This window comes from Grammomys surdaster, unplaced genomic scaffold, assembly GCF_004785775.1.
Source record: "Grammomys surdaster isolate TR1022 unplaced genomic scaffold, NIH_TR_1.0 129, whole genome shotgun sequence".
Taxonomy (NCBI): domain Eukaryota; kingdom Metazoa; phylum Chordata; class Mammalia; order Rodentia; family Muridae; genus Grammomys; species Grammomys surdaster.
The window spans coordinates 12,885,763-12,906,479 of NW_021604587.1; the positions used below are offsets into that span (position 1 = coordinate 12,885,763).

The 20,717-nt window shown below is 39.0% G+C and overlaps 1 protein-coding gene across 1 annotated transcript in view; it reads right to left on the bottom strand.

Moving 5' to 3' along the window:
* Positions 1–4,506: 4,506 nt before the first annotated feature.
* The window catches only part of Plcb1 (phospholipase C beta 1), a 248,669-nt gene continuing 232,458 nt past the window's right edge, over positions 4,507–20,717 (bottom strand). Inside the window, exon 30 of the mRNA XM_028755344.1 lies at positions 4,507–5,999. Within this exon, the coding sequence (XP_028611177.1) occupies positions 5,772–5,999 (228 nt within the window). The 3' untranslated portion in view covers positions 4,507–5,771. The remainder of the gene's footprint in view (positions 6,000–20,717) is intronic.

Consider the following 20,717-nt stretch of genomic DNA (forward strand, 5'->3'; position numbering starts at 1 on the left):
AGAGAGAGAGAGAGAGAGAGAGAGAGAGAGAGAGAGACAGAGACTTTGGAATACTCAGCCCTAAATTGAATTTCTCCATTAAATCCCACCCCTCGGAACTCAGGAAACCTCTTGGAAGAAGGAGATGAAAGAACTTAAGTGCCAGAGGGAATGGAGGACACCATGAAAACAAGGCCCTCTAAATCAACATGAGCAAAGCTCATGTGAACTCACAGAGACTGGGCAAGCATGCATAGGACCTGCACAGGGCTGTACCAGGTCCTCTGTATATCTATTATGGCTTCCAGTTTAGTGTTTTTAATGGGATTCTTGAAAGTGGCAATGAGTGGGTCTCTGATTCTTGTGCCATCTCTTGGATTCTTTTCCTTCTGTTGGCTTGTGTTGTCAAGAGTTGATGTGACAGTTGTTTTATTTTACTGTATCTTATTACATTTTATTATCACCTTGTAGAAGCCCTTTCTTTTCTAATAAGAGACAGAAATGCAATGTGTTAGGATGGAAGGGGAGGTGGAGAGGAACTGGGAGGGGAAGAAACAACAATCAGGACATATTAAATGAGAAATTAGTCTATTGTCAATAAAAATAGGAAATAAAGATGAGGGAAGCTCCTGAGGTTTTGCTTGAGACAAGAGGTTGGCTGGTACCCCTGAACATGAAATGAGCATAATTTTTCCTACCAGTGTCTCAGAATCTAGTAACCAGAGACTGACTACCAGAAAATATTCTGTGTTTGAAGGTTACTGCCTTGATTCAAAGATACCATGGAATTAACACAGGTTTTGATCACTGATAAAGAAAGCATACACAGTGACACAGACTTTAGTCTTTTCGAACAACAACAACAAAAAATGTTTGCTGTATTTTAACATTTTGATAACTCAGGAAGTAGAGAAGCATTGAAGTCTGAGTGGATGCCTTCTCCTACTTAAAAAGGACTTGTTTGCTTTTCTTTTACTTTTAAGATAATGGCTAGATGGAGAAATTAACATATTCACCACAAACATAATATTATCCATCCTCTGAGCACATGTGGTGAGTGGGAGGATTGACTTGTGAGGCACAGCACCTGTCTGAGACAGAGGCATTTAAGAGAAGGAGAAGGAAAGGGATACTCCAGGAATTTAGGGAAGAACATTTGGAGCGCATTGAGTGAGATGGTGCCTGAGGCTAGAGGGGGCTGGGTTGGACACTGCTAACTAAAGGTGTCTGGAGGAAGCACCTAGTTTAAGATCTCAGATATCCACCGAAGGCTTAGTCTTTATCCTGGAGACAGTGGAGATCATTTAAAGGCTTTCCATCTCCTTTGAACTTTGACATTGCTAGTCAAGCTACAGCATGGGGAAAGGGTTACACGACTGACAATGGATTATGAGAACTTGGGCAGGTGGGAGGTGATGGTGGCTCCACTCATGAATGGGCAGTGACAGAAAACAAACAGACATGTTATTATGAGTTAATCAAAACTAACTATTCTGAATTGATAATTTCTTGGGAAGGGATAAGGGAGAAGACATATCAAAAACAATGTTGGATTCGAGAATGTGGCTTGGTTGGTAGTGCTTGCTCTGTCATTCACAAAACCTTTGGTTTGATGTCTAGCACTACATATACTTGTGGTGGTAAACCCCTTGGATTATAATCCAAGCACTTCGGAGGTGGAAGCAGGATGATGGGGCCATCCCCCTCACACAGAGAGTTGAGGCTAATCTGAATACATGAAAATCTGAGTCGAACAAAAAACCACAAAACAACAATAACACAAGAAGAACCAAAACAAACCACTAAAGTCAATGTTCTCCCTTGGGCAACTGGAGTAATAGTTCAATTTTCGCTGGTGAAGAAAACAAAGGAGTTGGAACGCCATGTTCTGGAAGCACACTGCATATGTAGACTGTATTGGCTAAAGACAGTTTTGTGATTACGGTTATTTTTTCCCTCTAACTCTTATGTTCTTCAGGGACCAAAACTCTGGCCTACATGGGGTGTGCCTACATTGTTCCTCACTGTGAATCTGGGAAAGAGCTTGTGACAGCACCAATGTGTGCTGAGAACACATGACTTCTACGTGTAGTTGTAAAAATGTTTCACCATTCCTTCATGGATGTCTCAGAAGATTTACTTTTGGATTCCAGCTAATGCATTGTAAGAAAGCTCAGGTTATGGTGAAGTCACTATGGTCTTCTAGCCCAGAGCTGCAGAGTCTCTCAGCTGAGGCATCCCTCCATTCAGGAGTGTCAAAAGTCAAGACCCAAGCCTCTTCCCCAGGCATTGAAGGTAAACAGAGGCAGGCCCTTCTCAACTCTGCTGTATTTGAATTCCTATCTCCGTCCCCTAAGTCCATGACAAACAAGAGATCATTGGAGTGACCTACTGCATAGCCATAGATAACTGGTATGCTGCATATGAGGTGCCTTTGTCACAGGGACAGAGAACTCACATGTACATTCCCTTTCCTACCAATGTTGCAAACTACATAGTTCATTAAAAAGCTTATAAGTTGCACCATCTGTTCTTCCCAATTCCACAATTTGTCAAGAACATCTGCTTTGCCTTTCTTAGGTTAGGAAGAAAGGGAGAAAGGGATGCCCAGGAGAAAGGAAGAAGAGTCTCCATCGTGGGGGAGTAACACGTGACAAGCTGCTCCTGGAGGGAGGAGGTGGGACAACAGCAGTCACAGCTGTGTCCTCTGCACAGCACCGTGGGGTCTAGTCAGCTTGGGCACTGGTGTGTTGTGTAAGGTGGGCATTACACTCTGATGACTAGCATTCTGTTCATTGTCACTGACCTCCCTGTAAAGTGGGGCCTGACTCTAAGAAGGTCCAGATGGACTGTGTTAAGAAATTTTTATTGTTTCCTTTGGACAATTTTTGTGTGATGAAAGCACATAAAATTACAAGTGGAAGAAACATCATGCCACAAAATTGCATAGAATGATTACAAAATGTGAAATACGCATTTTAAATAATTTGAGATAGAAGAACCCAAATATGTACATTTTAAGAGCATCAAATGCTTTGCCCCCTCTCTCTTTCTCTTCCTAAAAGGTGGGAATCACAATGTTCAATCCATTACAAACAGTATTAACACAGTGCACAAGGGCAACATTAAATTCAAAGGAATGCAAGCAATGGCCCTTTCTTCTGTAACTTAATTAATAACTGCTTATCTATCACAGGAGTATTAATTAATGTATGGTGGTATGGAAATGTTAAAAACCAAAGCACATGGCATGTCAATAGAATTTTGAACACTGATTTACACGGCTCAGCCACGTTATTCTCAGTAGTTTAAAGGTGTCAGGGATACAGTCTAATTTAATGCATGACTCTACTCTCTATTATAGGAAAAACCACAGTACAGAATTTCACACATTCAACGAAGAACAAGGCAAATACATAAAGGCACAAAACTGCACATCATACAGACCCCTTTTCTTTACCTTTGTCTATTTTCAAGTAATATTAATATTATCAATGGATAGTATCATGGTAGTAGTTTTGATGATGCAAGATGCACAGTGTTACACGCTACCCCACAACTGCAAAAAGTGTCACTGTACAGATATAAAAAATGGGATTACAGTAAATGACCAAATACAAAACATTTTAAAATGACTAGAATCACCAAGATAATGAAGTCCAACTACCAAAACAGGATTTGAAAGTCAATGTTATTCAACCTCAGTCACTATCTGGACTATGATGAAATCCAATATTCTGCAATAACCACCACTGTGTTTGGTTTCGAATCCTGTTATCCGTTCACTCTTCTCCAATTTTCAACAGTCTGTAACTGTGATTGTAAAATGCAGCATTTCATTTGGACTGTTCTCACTTCCTTCTGAGTAATGCCTTTCCTTCAAAGTGCAAAAGTCGAATGGTTTACAAGAGAACTCTCTTCAGTGGAAGGTAAGCTTTAGTAAGTGACTAATGAACACTCTTGATCCTTCAGATAAAATGCAATCATCTCTGAAGGGGATGTGATTTTCCCCTTGTGTCTCAGTAGGGGTGTGTGTGTGTAAAATCAAATACTTTCATGGTGTTTGAAGCAAGCCTTCATTTTGATTAAAACTTAATTATGGTCCTAGTTATTGCTTAAAGTTAAATAAAATCATTTCCAGAAAAATATTAAATTCTTGAAACAAAAATTTCAGGACACAAGTGTTGTTTTTGCTTTGCTAAATTATAAGCAGACAGGTTCACTTTAAAATAAAATGAAGGGAGGGCACTGTCATTGCTGGGTTTTAATGTTAATTGTCCCACTCTCCAAACCATATTTTTCTATATAATATTGTTTCTTAAGACATTTTAATAATGATTTTATTAGCTTTAGCATGATATAATTTGTTTCTCTTATTTGCCTTAGAATAAAATAATAATTAAAAAAGACATAACTAAATGAAGTAAATGTACAAACTAAAATATAACCAGAGCTTTATCATTACCGGAATAAAACTGAAATTATTTAGTTAAAATTTATTGAAGATAGTAGTAATACATTTGCACTCTATTTCCTATGCATTTTTGCATATTCTGACCATTAAAACAAGCTCAAAGTCTGATATTTAAAATCCAATTTTTGATCCTCTGGAATTTTTTAGTAAATTCATTTTCTAAATTCTAAGACTACCTCAAGTTGCATCAATGACTCCATAAACTGATTCTTAGCATTTCCTTATAATTTAATTATCCATATAACATATATTTGACCCATTTCTTCTCTGTCCATGTATCCCTGAACTTGCTTTTAAATCTTATGGAAGAGATTTGGGTCACTGCCAATTAATAAACACACATGTACACTCATGCGTATGTATGTGTGTGCACTTATATGGCTGGGTGCATACATGTACTATATACATGGAGATAATGTGTATCATTTATACATGTGCATTTAGATAAATATTCTATCTTCCTTTCTACAGTAAAAATAAATGAACCACAAAAAATATCTGACAATAAACTAGCCCACTTGATCCTGTTCAGTCTGGCTGAAATCCTGACTCAACAGAACAGACCTGTTGTAGCTGTTTGATAGCTTCAGGTCAACAACTGATAGATACCCAAAGGCGTACAGCCAAATATACAACCCATATTGCTAATGGTGAAATGGCTTCACTGGGAAATGATACAATCATACGATTTTTATTTTTTTTTATAAAAGAAACCAGCTTATATGAGTCACTACGGTATCTAATAAAGCCATGTCAATAGCAAATACAGACGCCTCTGTGATAAATAAATTAGCAAACGGCAAGCCACCAGTGCCTGCAAAGCAAAGGATGAAACAATTCACTATACACGTTAACTTGAAAACATGGAATTGCGGGGCGGTTAGGGAAACGATGCTCAAAGTGGAATGTTCCATAGTGTTTAATGGTTCTATGCACTTCTCAAACTATTTCTATGACTTTGAAATACTGTACACCAGGGCTTCAAATGAAGACATGAGATCTAGTTTTCTTCAAAGAAGACACTGTCCTTCATTACATATTCCATGGAGCCTGGGAGCTGCCTGCTTTTAATTTACTATTAGAAGGAAAAGAAAATCCCGCATACATGCACCCTTCTCTCTAAGACTGGCAATAGTTTCCAAATGACACATGGGACCAGGGTATGGGACCTTCACACGGATCCTTCTGGAACTCTCCCTTTGGTGTGGATTTCAGGCGAAGGGATGTTTCTCAGGAAGATGGCCCGGGCAGTGATCCTTGTCATTAAGAGTCCGATGGAGCTCAAGCAGCCGTGCATCTGGAAGGCCTGGCAGGGACATCACAGAGGAGTATCAAACTCTTTTCCAGGGATCTCTCCTTCTACCTCCTCACTGGAGGGAGACTTGAGGTTCACCTTTGCAGCCTCTGAGGCCAGGGTGGGAGGGGCAGAGCTGTGATTGCTGTCCTCACTGATCTTCCCTTTCATGGCTTCCTGTACAAACTCCAGAATCTCCAGGGGCAGTCTTTTGAACTTGTCCTGGTATTCTTGCTCCAGCTCCATCTGCAGCTGAGAGACATCAAGAGAGGAAAAAGGTTGAGGTCGTTTATATTTCTCAGCTCACCCATGCAGAAACTCCTACCCAGAGCTGTCTGAAGGGCCCAGACAGGATAAATGGACTTATGATGCCACTCATCGGCCAGTCACAGTGCAGATGAGTAACAGTTTAGTAGGACATACCGTTTGTTCCCAGCTGAAAATCAAGTTGGGGTCATGTGATGTAACAAGCCTAAGGACTTGGATGAAGACAAATAAACTCAACTCTAAACACACTCACACACACTTGCGAAAGTTTACAGAACTTTCAAGTCTTACGCTCGGGGATTGAGTAGTATCAACAGCAGGGCCTCAGCCTGAGGCTGGGAAACTAAGACTGAGTGGTTTTAGTTTGTTTATTCAGTTAGTATTTTGGAGTTTTACAGGACCTCTTACATGTTAAGCCAACTCTCTCCCAGTGATCAATACCTCAAGTCCATGGGCGCCTTTAAAGCAGTGGTTCTGAACCTTCCTTATGCTGAGACTGTTTCACACAGTTCCTCATGTTCTGGTGACCCCTCCCCCCAACTATAGAATTACTGCATTGCAATTTCACGACTGTGATTTTGCTACTGTTATGAACTGTAATGTAAATATCTGATACACAGGACATCTAAGATACCACCTGGTGGTGAAAAACCGTCGTTTGACAACCAAAGGGGTCGTGACCCACAGGTTGAGAACTGCTGCTTTAAAGAGACGCTTGGTGAGGTTTTTCTAATGAACCCCACTCATGTACAACATTAACTTTTGCTATGAGTTCTTTTTTAAAATCACTTCCTTATTTCTTTTCTCAGTGCCATTTTTATTTGTCTTTTAAAGTGCTACGGTTACTTTTTAAATGTCTTCTATTTTATCTGTTTTATGCCTTGGAAAATTGCAAGACCTTTTACTGGCAAGAAACTCTTCACATACAGACTTACACAGCTACCTTAGCTATAAAGTGGTTGTAAAGTACTTTTTCGAACAGAGGTGCAGGTGTTCGGAGCAGTGACAGCTGCTTACAAGAAGCCTCTGTGGTCTGAGCCCAAAGGAAATTCCAGATTTAAAATATCCTGAAGACAACGCTCCTTTGCTGCCCTGATTAGCCTTGAGGCAACTCCTTTTAATAGCACCTGGGTAGATGAGGCAGGAGGATCACCATGGTACAAGGGTAGCCTGAGCTTCATAGTGAGTTTTAAAAAACCAAAATACAGACAAACAAACAAAACCCACAAAGTTCTTAAGATCTGACAATGATTTTAGTACTTGTCTGCCTTCTGATGTCCACAGGGTGTGTTGGGGCTTGGCCTTGAGGATCAGGAGGTGGGGGTGAGCCTAGCTTCTGCATTCTCAGCTATTCTGCATGGTGCCAATACTGCTAGCCAGCTCTCATTCCTTACGCTGATTATCTTCTCTTTAAGGCCCCAGTTCTACTTTGACCACATCCTGGCTGTATATCCTCCATCTGCGACAACAGGTGAAGCCCCTCAGGCTTGGCCTTGATTCTGGGGACCTTCCACTGTGAAGTCAGTCCTCAGGGCTACTGCCCTGGTGAGTCTGAATCTCTTTCTGAACATTGCTAGCCATTTGACAGCATCTAATAGCTCAACTCCTTCACTGTCTCCTTAGGTCTGAGACAGTCTGCCAAATCTTAGCTATTCAGTCTCTGTATCTATGTGTAATCAGCTCTGCAACTCTACAACTCTCAAAGTTTTGAAATACATAAAGTTCTAGTAAATCTAAGAGACTCTGCCAGAATGACAGTTACTTGTGGTCCTTGTGTGGTGTCCTTCCTGTGCTCTCCCTTTTGCACTGTACTGTAGAAAAGTTAAGTTCCGTAGAGTATGGACCAGGCCTTCCTGAAGTGTTGCATGGTATACATAAAGATCTCCCATCTTAAAGGACATGAGGGAGAGAGAGAGAGAGAGAGAGAGAGAGAGAGAGAGAGAGAGAGAGAGAGAGAGGCAGCACATGAGACTCCTATCAGATCAATATAGAGGAGTGCACACAGCTCCCAGAATGCACTGGATTATGATGGAGCAAGGACACCATAGACATGGTCATGTAGTTTCTTTGGCTCAAAAAAAATCACTTCAGAATCATAGACAAGAAAACACCTGTCCTTTCATTCCCCACTGCCCCAATAATTCAGAAGAATACATGGCTTGCATAGCAGTTCAGTTGTTTGCTGGAGTGAAACCCCACCCAAAGACAGGTCTGCTGTACTATTGGCAGCAGCCTCCAACAGTTCACAGACTTCAATCCAACACACTTGTGATTAGTTTCAGTTCCAAGTAAATTAACGAAAGGAAGAACACCATAGGGGCGTGCACTGTGGCCGCAGACTATGGCTGTTTTTATTTAAGTTGGATGGGTAGATCTTCAACTACGGGTGTGTTGGACCTGATCTAGCAAACAGTCACTCCTAAGATGTCGTATAAGACACTGCAATTTCAGAATGATTCATCGTCATAATTGCCATCATCCTCATTATTAAAAAGAAAAAGAAATATGAGGAAATACCAAACGATCGGCCAACACATTTTAAGGACATTCGTAATTTGATTCCTGTAAAGACTTAATTTTGATAACTTAATTTTAATAATGATGCTTAACAGTTTGTAATCATTGACCTAATTGGGGCTAAGCCATAACTATCCTGGACTTTTCCTCTTATCATGAGGTAGAAGCAGATTTTTATTGCATTCTAAACTAGGTCACTGCCTTATGGTTTAGATGAAATGCCATATATGCTATTCTTTAAAAGTCATTCAATTATTAATAAGCTAATTTAAAAATTGTATTTACTATTCTATGTCAAGTTGGAAATTTTTCTTTTACTCTTCTTATAAACTAGTGATTTGTTTCTTGTAAAAAAAAATACAAAAATTATACAGGTGAATTTCTAGAACCATTCCCAGAAAGCCCCATCCAACTGGAGCTAATACAGCTTAAGCACTGTTGATTACATGGGCCGAGAAAGTCAGGCAAGAGTGAGAAACAGGCTGTGTAGGACAGAGGAGGAGGGGTGGGACGAGAGAAGATGCATCCCAACTAAAGATGGTGCCATTAGCTAGGTTCTAGCTCAGGCTAGTCAGATTCTGGTTTTTCAAGAAAATAAAAACAAAAAGAAAGAAACAAACAGCAGCAGAAACAACAACAAAACACAGAAATTGAAATTTCTCATGCAAGAGTTTCTGACATTTTATTGTCAGCAGTCAAACAAAATAATATTTGTCAGTCCAGTGACATTTTCAAACACGGGGCAGTAATCTGGTATTGGCTGTAGGAAGGAAAACAGGAGTAGCCACCCATCGTTGACTGTGGTTCTCCCTGGTGTCCCCTTCAGGGGCTGGTCTCCTGTAACAGGTGCCTGATCTTTACAGGTGGGTTCAAGTGCAGTGACGAGGTGTGAAGACAGCTACTGCTTTGTCACATTTGAAGACAGAATGGGCCCTGAAGCCCACACCAGGCAGTTTGCTCTCACTTAGATTCTGCATTAATCTGAGGACAGAAAGCCCAAGGTTTGGGCTCACTTTCTTAGACATGATTGGGATGGCAGGCGAGTGAGGTGACAGCCTCTGCTACCATCTTCACTTCATCCCTCATCATCATGTGCAGAACAAATCCTTTCTCTGCTTCCTATAGATTTTTGTGCTACAAATGACCTCTAAGTGAAGCTGGGCAGACCCTCAGAAACTGGTTTTCCCAGTCTTCTTCATGAGAAGCTGTTAACTTACTAGGCTCCAAGAGGTCTGAACTCAGCGTGTACACACCATGCAGACAGCATTAATTGTGTGCGGTGGCAGAACTTGGTGCTGTAGTCTCGGCTTCCCAGACCTGAGACAAAGGGTCACCTGGGCACGAGTTCAAGATCACTCTGGATACAGAATTAAGGCCTGATTACCCAAAGCTTCTTTTGTGTCCCCGGGAGACATCCTTTCATTTACACTTATTTTGTATCACAAGTACCTCTTTATATTAAAAACATCCAAAAGTATTTTAAGACAATAACAAACTAACAAAAAGAGAAAGGCAACATACATAGTCTTTGATTGGGTAAGACTACCTTTTGGAATCTGGCTTACAGACATGAGGCTAAGGATGTTCGAAGCATTATGATGTTGACTATAGAGGCAAAATAAATGAACAATGGTGATAACAAAAATATAGCCCATATAGCCCATTGTCAACCTTCATAGATAATCTTTTTTTTTTGCCTTTTTTTTGGCTAAAACATGCTATTTTCTTTCTCTAAGTATCTGCTGAACCATTTGAAACTGTTTAGACATCATGAATACCACATCGAGTGTCACCTGAAAATAAGAACATTTTCTTATATAATCTTAATCGGTTTCAGGAAAATAGTAACAACTTTTAATTGTATCTTTTTTTTTTGTTGTATCTTTCTCACCTTTCCCATTTCAGGTATTTATCACTGTCTTAGATTTTTAGAGGTCTTTTTCTAATTTTCTTACAGAGCACACAGATTCTGAGTTTGTGTGGTTAGTTCCTTGCAATGTCATTTAAGTTGGCTCTTGAAAACTGGAGGCCAACTATAGGTTTCACTATATGGAACTGAAACATTTGATTTGGCAAGAATGTTCAACAGGACTTTGTTTCTAGCTCCTATTGCTACCTGCTTGCGGGTATCTGGGTCAGCTGATATTATTACCAATAATGTTATTGGAGACCTAGATAGTATGGTACCTGCTGCACCTTGACTTTGTCAAGATCTGCTTTTAGCCTTTCACTAGACAGTTACTCTATCAAATTATAGATCTGTATGAAGTAATAGATCTATAAGAGTAATTCTTTACTCTTCATTGGAGGTAGATGGTGCTTTCTAACAATTTTATATTTAGATGGTATTCTTTTGTAATGAACAGTGAAACTCTGTCTCAAAAGGCAAAGCAATCACCGTTGTGCACCATCGACTTTCAACCTGGACTAAAGTTTCCCCCCGAAGACAAGGCAAAGGTTAAAGACTTCCTTCTCTTTCTTTAATTACAAATTTTCTGAAATAAGAAATTGTGAGAACAATAATGTTTTTAGTGATATAATTCTTTCTCCTCTTTTTCTTCCTTCTTGTTACTCCTCTCTCTGTTTCTCCTTCCCCAAAACAATACAGACAATTCTTCTTACTTATATTTTATTTTTTTGGATTCTAATCTGTTCTAACAATTCTGTGCTTCCTGTTTGTTTATATCAAAGCTCACATGTCTGATGTGTGGCTGAGGGGATCCTTTCAGGCTGGCTCTGAGGTTTGATAGAATGTCCTTTTTGATTTTTGAGTATTTAATTACTTGTGTGTGTGTGTGTGTGTGATGCCCAGACACTTCTGAATGTTCCCTGTACCAAACACGGAAGCAGCTGCTTTCTGAGGAAGCTCTGTTTCCTCTCGTGAAAGCTTTAATAAACCCAGCCCTGGATCCTGGAAGTGCTTGCTGCTTTCAATCACCAAGCACAGGCTGCTTCACTGTATGGCTAGGAAATATACTTCGAAGAGTTATTGGTACATACTGCTATTTCAAAGGATTTGGTTTGCTTTTGTTTTTGAGACAGAGTCATGCTATATAGCCCAAGCAGGATTGGAATTCACTATGTCAACCAGACTGGTTTTGAACCCATGTTCTTTCTATTGCTTCAACTACTTAAGTGATGGCATGGCAAGTGCACACCCCCGTGTCATACTTCAATTCTAAATACATTATATATAGTTTCTGCCAAACTTAATTTTTTCTTATAGTGAAGATTTTGCCTTCTGATTTGTGATGGTTTGTATATGCTCAGCCCAGGAAATGGTACTATTAGAAGATGTGGCTTTGTTGGAGTAGAAGTGTCACTGTGGGTGTGGGCTTTAAAACCCTCATCCTAGGTGAATGGAAGTCAGTCCTCCACTAGCCGCCTTCAGATGAAGATGTAGAACTCTCAGCTCTGTCTACATCATGCCTGCCTAGATGCTACCATACTCCCAACCCTGATGATAATGGACTGAAACTCGAATCCAGTAAGCTAGCTCCAATTAAATGTTGTCCTTACAAGAGTTGCCTTGGTCATGGTATCTGTTCACCGAAGTAAAACCCTACTAGCTAAGACATGACTGTATTATTGTGTTTATCTGCATGCTTTATGTCAACTGTGCAGAAAGTTTCAATATTATGATCATTGAAATAACCAGGTAACATTCCAATTTTTACAAGATTCTTTTTAGTCCCAGAATATGTTCGACTAAGAATAGTTCCCTGCTAAAGTATGTCTAAAATAATTATATTCCTTCTGCAGTTGCGATGCCTCTGGGATGCACAAGTAGTGTGTTCTCATTAGATCTTTTAGGTTAGTTTACTCTTTTTCTTTTTTGGCAGTAGTAGTTACCACATATAGTTAAAATTATTTCCTTGATAATCTCATCTATCTATCTATCTATCTATCTATCTATCTATCTATCTATCTATCTATCATCTCACTCCATAATTCTATTATTATGTGCATGGGTGTTTTGCATACATGTATGACTGTGTGAGGGTGTTGGATCTTGGAGTTATAGACAGTGGGCTCCCATGTGGGTGTTGGGAATTGAGTTAGGGTCCTGTGGAAGACTAGTCAGTGCTCTTCTTAACTGTTAAGCCATCTTTCCAGCCCCCTTTAACCCTCTTACATTATATCTTTTTGTGTTCAGAGGTAGTTATATTTAGTAATTATTTTGTACAAAGCATTTTTGAATTTATTACAAAAGATGAGGGAAAATAGTAAAACATATTATCAAAGAAACTAAAAATCATTCAAACACCAGTATTTCTGTGAAGGGGTTCTACTTAATGACATATGATATATCCAAATAAGGTGTAAATTAATAAAGGAATCTGAAAGCAGGGGTGGTATTGATTGATGTCACAACTGTCACAACTGTCACACTGCTGTTACTGCAGTAACTGCAAAGTCCACCTGGACTTGTATATATCTTCTGTGAATATGAGAAAAATTTAAAAACCTAGAGCTACGTTCAAGGGAAATTTGAAAACATGAACTGTGTATGGATCTTGAGTATTTTCATTTCTTCTATTTCCCACTTTCAGCGTAGTGCGATTATATTATTTTTGACATGAAAATGTCTTTATAAAATGAAAACAAAATCTAGTATCTGTTTTAAGAAATAAATAGGAGGAAAAGGAAAACTCTAAGTGTGTGGTATAATCAATAATCATTTCCAGAGAATATAGTTCTCTGGCTTAAACTTCATCAGTTGGATAAATGAATATTCAAAACAAAACAAAAACCTTCCCAAAAGACATTCACAGGATGGGTAGTTTCAGATTTAGCCTGAGCCACCTTGTAAGGCCCTGTCTTATATTTAGAATAAGTTAGTGAATTTTTAGAAAAGTACTGAGTGAGGCCAGTCAGGTTACTTGAGGGTCATGCAACAAGCACCACATGGGAAATGCAGACTATATTTTGCTTCCTCACCACTCTGGTTTTTTTATTTGTTTTTCTCTAAGTTTTCTTAGAATAAGTTGCCATGAGACTTTGAATCAATATAGATGAGTCCATGAGAAATGCCTTTTGTATCTAAACACTGAAGAACATCAAATAAAGCAGAACAATTAAAGTTCTAGTTGAGTTTGAATATAGGAAAACCCCTAAATTGTGAAAATAAGAAAAGCCCTTCACAGGACGAGGTTCCTTGAGTAGGAGGGGAGAATCTCCATCCTGCAGGATCAGGCTTCTGTGTCAGGCCAGGATGGGTGAGAAGCACTGTGTAAGGTCAAAGATCTCTAGGTTTCAGATGAGAGTTACTAAAATGAATATAGGCAAAGATAAAATGATTCTCAGGGTCTATGGAGGACATGTATTTGCCAAGGGATTTGGAAATCAGAATCAACAATAAAAAAGGAACGAGTACAGCTTCCAATTCAAATTACTGATGTGAATAAGGAATCCCGTGTCAGTAAACTGAAGCAGAAACTAACTGTTTAGCAACTCTTGTAACCTGTGAGCGCTTAGTAGTGAAACATCAAATTTAGGCACTCTGGAGTCCCTCAAAATCCAGGCCAGGAGTGAGCTACACAGACAGGCAGGTACCAGTGACCAGGAACTGCAGTTAAGAGTCACAGACATGCCTAGGGAAATTCTTTTTATATTGGACCTTGCAGCTCAATGTTGCCATTGGCAACAGAAACCTAAAGAAGGAGCAATGTGATAATCAGTGCATTTCTAGGTCAAACAGGAAATACTTGGGATATGAAATAAATAAATTAGAAGAACAAAAGACTTCTAGGTTTAAAAAGAAAGGAAAAGAAACAAAATGGACATTTCATGTCTGTGGGAAAATACAATGAATTTGCAAGATAAATCCAAGTGTTTTTTATCAGGGGGTGAGCATAGTACATTTATTTTTGCCAAAATTTCCCAAGTAACTACATTTGTTATAAACAATAAAATTAATTAACTTTCATCTCATAAACAAACATTAAATAGCAATAGAGCTTATTGTAAAGGGCCTACAAGGAAACCATGAATTACCTATTGCCAGAGATTCACACAAAGAGGAAAATTCAGGGGCCAGACAAGACTCTTAACTAAATTGGTGTCAAATGTGTCCATTAGACAAAACTGACCTTGGGAAGCTCATTTAATCTATTGGCATTTCAATTGTCTTATATCTAATTTTAATTTATTATGTTATTTTATTTACTGCATGTGTCCTATCTCTTCCATTCTGGGTTCTGGTGATGGAACTCAGGTCATCAAGCTTGTGCAAGCCAATGCTTTTACTCACACATCTCTCTCACTGACTCTCCAATGATCTCAAAAATAAGAGGAAGATTACTATACTGATTTTCCCTGGGAACCATTAAAAGGCTTAAAGGAGACTATGTTTTGCATATTGTGATTGTTTAGTAATGAATCAGTATTGAATCTTATTTCTGAAATGAGATAAAGAACAGGATTTGTATACAAACACATTTAGTAACCTCGCCTGCTATGTCCCGTCCCCCCCTCCCCCACCCCCACTCTTGAGCAGCTACTTGGTCAATGCAACAGGATCACAATTCTTCCTGAACTGTGATTTCTGGACTGGATTCTGGTTTATTGTTGAATTTGATACATTTATTAATAAGTAATTTTTTGAATGGATGGATGCCGTGGGGCAGGAAGGACTCAGACTCTTTTCAAGATAAGAAGGGATATGTATAGAGAAAAAATATTGGGCAGAAGGGATTCCATAGATTAGCATAGGATGTATGGATTAGCGATAAAGCTAGATTGTGACCTTAAAGTAACATTGGAAATATTCTTTTGAGGAGTTTAGAGCTAAAATTTGGGTCTCACAGGATCTGTCAGTACCCTTGTCATTTTTATATCCAGGGGTGGAAGTTCACAGTGTGCTCCCTTTTCTGTAAGACAAATAATAAATGGCATTGACCAGTCAGACAGTTCTCTAGCTTAAATTTTCTTTTTGGTGCTCCACCTAAAGGTATGCTATGTGTGTACAAATAGCTGATTTTTAGGCTTTGAGTATACTGTAATATATAAAAATGCAACCCTTGGTCTACTTTCTTCATACATAATCAACTAGTTATCACTAATGAGCTGTCCATATTCTGTGGTTGAGGCAGATCTTTTAAAAAAATGCTATGTAAAAAGAGACACTGTCAGCAATTTTTAGTGCTTCCCTAAAGTTAATGTACAAACAAAAGAACTAGACTTTGTTAGGTCCAGGCTCTGAACTACTAGATCTATGATGGATGGTGAAAATTCACATTTCTGCCTAGCTCTCAGATGATGCAGATGTTGAAAGTCTGATGATACTTTGGGTAACATCAGTTTTGACAATGGTGTTCAGGCAGTTTTCTCCTGTTGAATTCTCTCTCTCTTCCACATTGCAGGAATATATAAATAAATCAGTATATGTACACACACACACACACACACACACACACACACACAGAGAGAGAGACACACACACACACAGACACATACACCCCACATCTGAAAGACTTCTTTCTGGTAAATCTCTCCATTATAGACCTCTGCACCTTAGGGTTGGTTTCAGTGTTCACTGGAGAACATAGGGTAAGGGGCAGAATGAGGGGTGTTAAATGCACAGGAAGGAAAGATGAGGAGCCAAGGATAAGGTAGACAGAACATCAAGCTGATCCAGATATTACGTGAATTAAAGAAAGAAAACAACATAGACATCATGTGATGTTTTTTTCCAGAGAAGTCCCTAATATGCATTTACCTCCTGATATAGCTTCTATGTGTGCCCTCCTCTTTAAATAACAGAGGAAATTTACTCTTCATCTGATGAAGAACACATGAGAGTTCTGGTTTCTTCTCTTCTTAGCTCCGCCTCCATTCCTTCTTCATTGCCCCCATCTGAACACACCCCTCCTTAGACATTACTGTTACTATTTCTTAACACAGCCCATACTTTAGACTTCTGAGCTTTGATATGCCTTTCAAATTTTCTTTTGCACTTATCTCACAGGCACCTAGAGATTACCAAAGAAACCTTGGAAAAGAATGTTAGCAATTATGCAGTCAAATCCTACAAGACTTCAAAGCCTTGGAAAGGGACTTTTGCAATTATATAGTCAAACCCTTTCCTTTTACTAAGTGCAAACCTGTGGCCCAAAGTAGTTAGTGGTTTCTAAGAATATAGGGCTCACTGGTGGCAAGGGAGCACCACAATCCAGCCAGTTCTCTTCTGTGGCAGACAGACTGGATTACTTGCCAGGGCATTTCCACTCATCTTTGTTTTTATATCCTTAGACAGTAGCTAAGCTCCTCATATTAAAGGTGTAGTATGTATTTTTGCATGCCTTTCAATATGAAGGCTATGTGATTTGTTTTAACCAATCACACATTATCAGTTATGGCCTAAGCAGAAACATGGAGAAAGTCTCATTTAGCTTTTATTATAGCTCTTCTGCCACACCCTAGGAAATGGTAGAAGGTGAGACATAGCCTAGATTGACTGTTCAACTTTGAACAGACACCCAGATACGCAGAGCAAATCCACACAAAAGCCATGGAGACACCTACCTGACCTGTAATGAACTGAGTTAGCTAACCTCAGTCACAAGGACCTACCTCCTACAAAATTATGAGTCAAATGACTGTTATTGAATGCTACAGTGATTGGTGTCTTTGGTATAGCATTGTTAGTAGCATTTCCTAATGATGTTCATGACTTTTCTCAAAAGCTCTATAGTTGTGGCATAGAGTGAGTTGTTTAACATGTCCCATAAATAAGGCACTTGCAGTGTATGTATGTTTGTGTTTGTTTGCATGTGTGTGTCCAAGTGTGCACGTGTTTGCATTGTGGTATGTGTATGTGTGTATTAAGTTATATATACACACACATACATGATATATAATATATAACCATATTCTAGCCATTCGAGATCTAGGAGCAACCTCTACTAAAATTTATCGCAGTGATGGAGAACACAGCAAACTACTTCATCACAACTTGGGATTTCTCCCAAGTTCCAGGCCTTGGAAGTTTTGTTTTGGCCCTAGGATACTATTCTCTTACAGGGCCCTGCTATTGAGGCCTGGGAGTTTTCTTTTTTTTTTTTTTTCGGTGGTGCTTCTTTAGACACAACTGTCATCTATTAGAGCTAAGAATGAACATGATCATGAGTAAGAAAAATAATTTCAATTCTGCTAAACACTCTAGAGATACCTTGTTTAATGTTTAATACATTATGATTATCCCTGATAATCATAAGCTCCAGTCTGTGTCTGTGAAGACTTGTGCTTTGGTCTAAGGCAGCTTAAGAGAATTAATCTGTAATCTGGAGGTAATAAAATTTCAGTACATTACTTTAAAAAAACCCTATTATTCATAGACAAAGGAACAGAAGCTTACCACCTAAGTGACTTAGAAAGGAATCATGATTTGAACCTAACTTAATTCTTGTCTTCTAATCCAGGCTCCATCCCTATTGTTCCTTATGGAGGCCTTGCTATAGAAAGACAAGATGTACAAAGATCCTGGTAGCTGGTAATGTGCCAAGGGGAGACTAGCAAATCATTTCAACATATTTTCCTTGAGTGTCTAGGATTTCAAAATTGCTTTCCTACGATAAGTAGGGAGTATTTCACTGAAAAGCAACTCTAGGGAAGGACACTATGGCATTCTTCCTGACACTTGGGCCTTATAACACAGAGTAGGATTTTGTGGAAAATAATAAGGACTCTCAACCATGTGCCATCAGACCAGTCTATCTATAATCCTTCACTGGACATCTCTGTGTCTGTCTTGTTTAGAAACTACTGGCTTTCCACTCTCCCTGCGTAAATCTTCAGTTTTTAGAGCCTGTTTATTTGTTGGGCTGGCTGTTCTTCTGTTTGGCATTATGAGTCTAATTTAATTTGACTATTTCTGTAAAGAGCCAGAGACTATAAGAAAGGGCAAGCAAATGGAAAACTGGAATAAGGAAAAAAAATACATAGTTGAAAAGGAAAGGTATTTTAAGCTATAACCAATCTGGCAAATTGCTAATAAATAAGAAAACACAGACCCGGAAAAAGAATTATAGTAATATAATGATAGCAATGATTACAATTCATCACATGCTTACTGTTCTCAGAGCTTTTCATGTAGAATAACATACTAACTTCAGTGAGACTGAACTGAGGTATCACTGGAGTCCAAGAAATAACATGAAGTTACGAACTAGATTTTTGACAAAGTAACAAGAGATAGAAGCTTTATTATCTGTGGAGAAATGGTGTTGTAGTTCTTGATTAAAATATTAAAAATAAACATGAGAGAGCCAGAGAGCTTTTTGGACCATGCACTTTTTCGATTCTTTCCCACTCTTTAGTGACATATCACTAAGGAACCTCGAATCCAACGAAGATCATCCTTTTGCATAGGACTCTAGTCACATCCCATGAATAGTTTGACCCTTGTAAATGCACTTTTTGAGAAAGAAAATAAAAGGACACAAACTTCATGCATGTAACTTAAAGCATGCAACCTTAAAATGCCGCACTATAAACTGACAAATTAAGACACACCCTCAAAAAATTAAAGCTGGAAATTTTCACATATACCTGAACCATGTGAAAGGCTCAGCTGACTAGTAGTTGTCACTAGTTTGTAAAACCTTAGTTACCTAACTATGAGGAGCAAGAGCATATCTAGAAATCATGACTTATGCTCTCTAGAGGGACAGGAAGAAAGAAAACACAGGGGAAACCCACTTTTTAAACACAAAAGCCCTACGATGATCTTAGAAAGTTGTAAGGACTAAAAGACTAATCAAAGGCTAATTCTAGATTCAGAAGCTATTACTTTTCTACCAGGAGGAAGGATTAAATTCACCCTCTGAATTTAATTCCTATATGGATCAACATTCAAACAAGTCCCTGCTATAGATGGTGAAGGCAGCTAGTTCAGATAAGCTGAGTCTCCGTTGACCATCCCCAGTAAGTCTTGGGTTCTGTGAAGGCTTTTCACAGAGAAGGACCTGCCCTTGGGCCTCCAGCTTAAATAAGAGTCTCTTGATCTGTACACACCTTGATGCTGGCTCCTTTTAAGACCCATGCCGTATGGTAAGGGCCCAGCAAGGACCATTGTCTTGACTCAGCCTGAGCATTTAGAAAACAAGAGGCAGGCTCTGTCACATGTCCTAGAATGAACTCAGATCGTCCCCAAGGAGTGTCCTCTTGATCACCTAAAATTAGTTTTGGTTTTTCTTTTTCCTAAGTGTATATTTCAAGAGTGGTAAGCCGTCCTAGGGTTTTATCCGGATAATTGATTTTGGTGCTTAGGGAGTGAGTGTGTCCTAATTATATATAGTCACTCCTAAGCATGATGTTTATATCTCCTGCTTAAATTGCTGAGGTTTAGGCTTGACCATTTACAAGTTGTTTTTAAAGGGAGGTGGATACTGCTTTCCTAGGCATTTGAAGGACTCTGATTGCCAGGGCCTAAAATCTCCACCCAAGATGAAATCAAAGATGATAGGATGTCTCAGGAACAGCAAACTGAAACCCAGCCAACTTGAAGGTCTATGAGTGAGGCGGGGCTGAGTGAGAATTGTGGTGAACACAGAAGATGCATCTGGGATCCCAATGGCAGTCACTCGGTTTTCTGACTAGATTATAGTCAAGCGAGATACATGCCCAATGCAGCTGATCTGATTTTTTTTTTTCGAAAGAAATGACAAAAATATTGATTTTTGTATTAATTCTGATTTTTCAGCTTTTCACTTTAAATCAGAAATTCACGAAACATGAGGCAGGTTAATATACAACTCGAAGAGACTTTGGATAATGTATGGTGTGTGCTTGACTATGAAGTGGAAAGGTTGCTATCTCACTCAGCCAGGGCCTCTCCACGGAGGGATGGGCCGCTATTCAATTTTGTACCTTTTTTTTTTTTCTTGATATTTGCTACATCTATCTAGAAGTGCCTATCCCAGGTACATGTTGGCAATTTTAATTAGAAGTTCATTGAGGTGTACAAAATTGGGGTCTGGCTAATCTTACTGTTTAAAGTTTTTCTATTATTAATTTGAAAATGTTTATAATAAAGTTTACTGACTCAGATACTCAGATACATAATTACCATTGCACTATGTTCACCCTTATTTGTGGTTCCTAGCTCTAATCTTCAGATATGAGTGCAAATCTGAAGTAGCTGCAGAAGCCAGGAGAGGAGAGGAGAGGGGAGGGGAGAGGAGG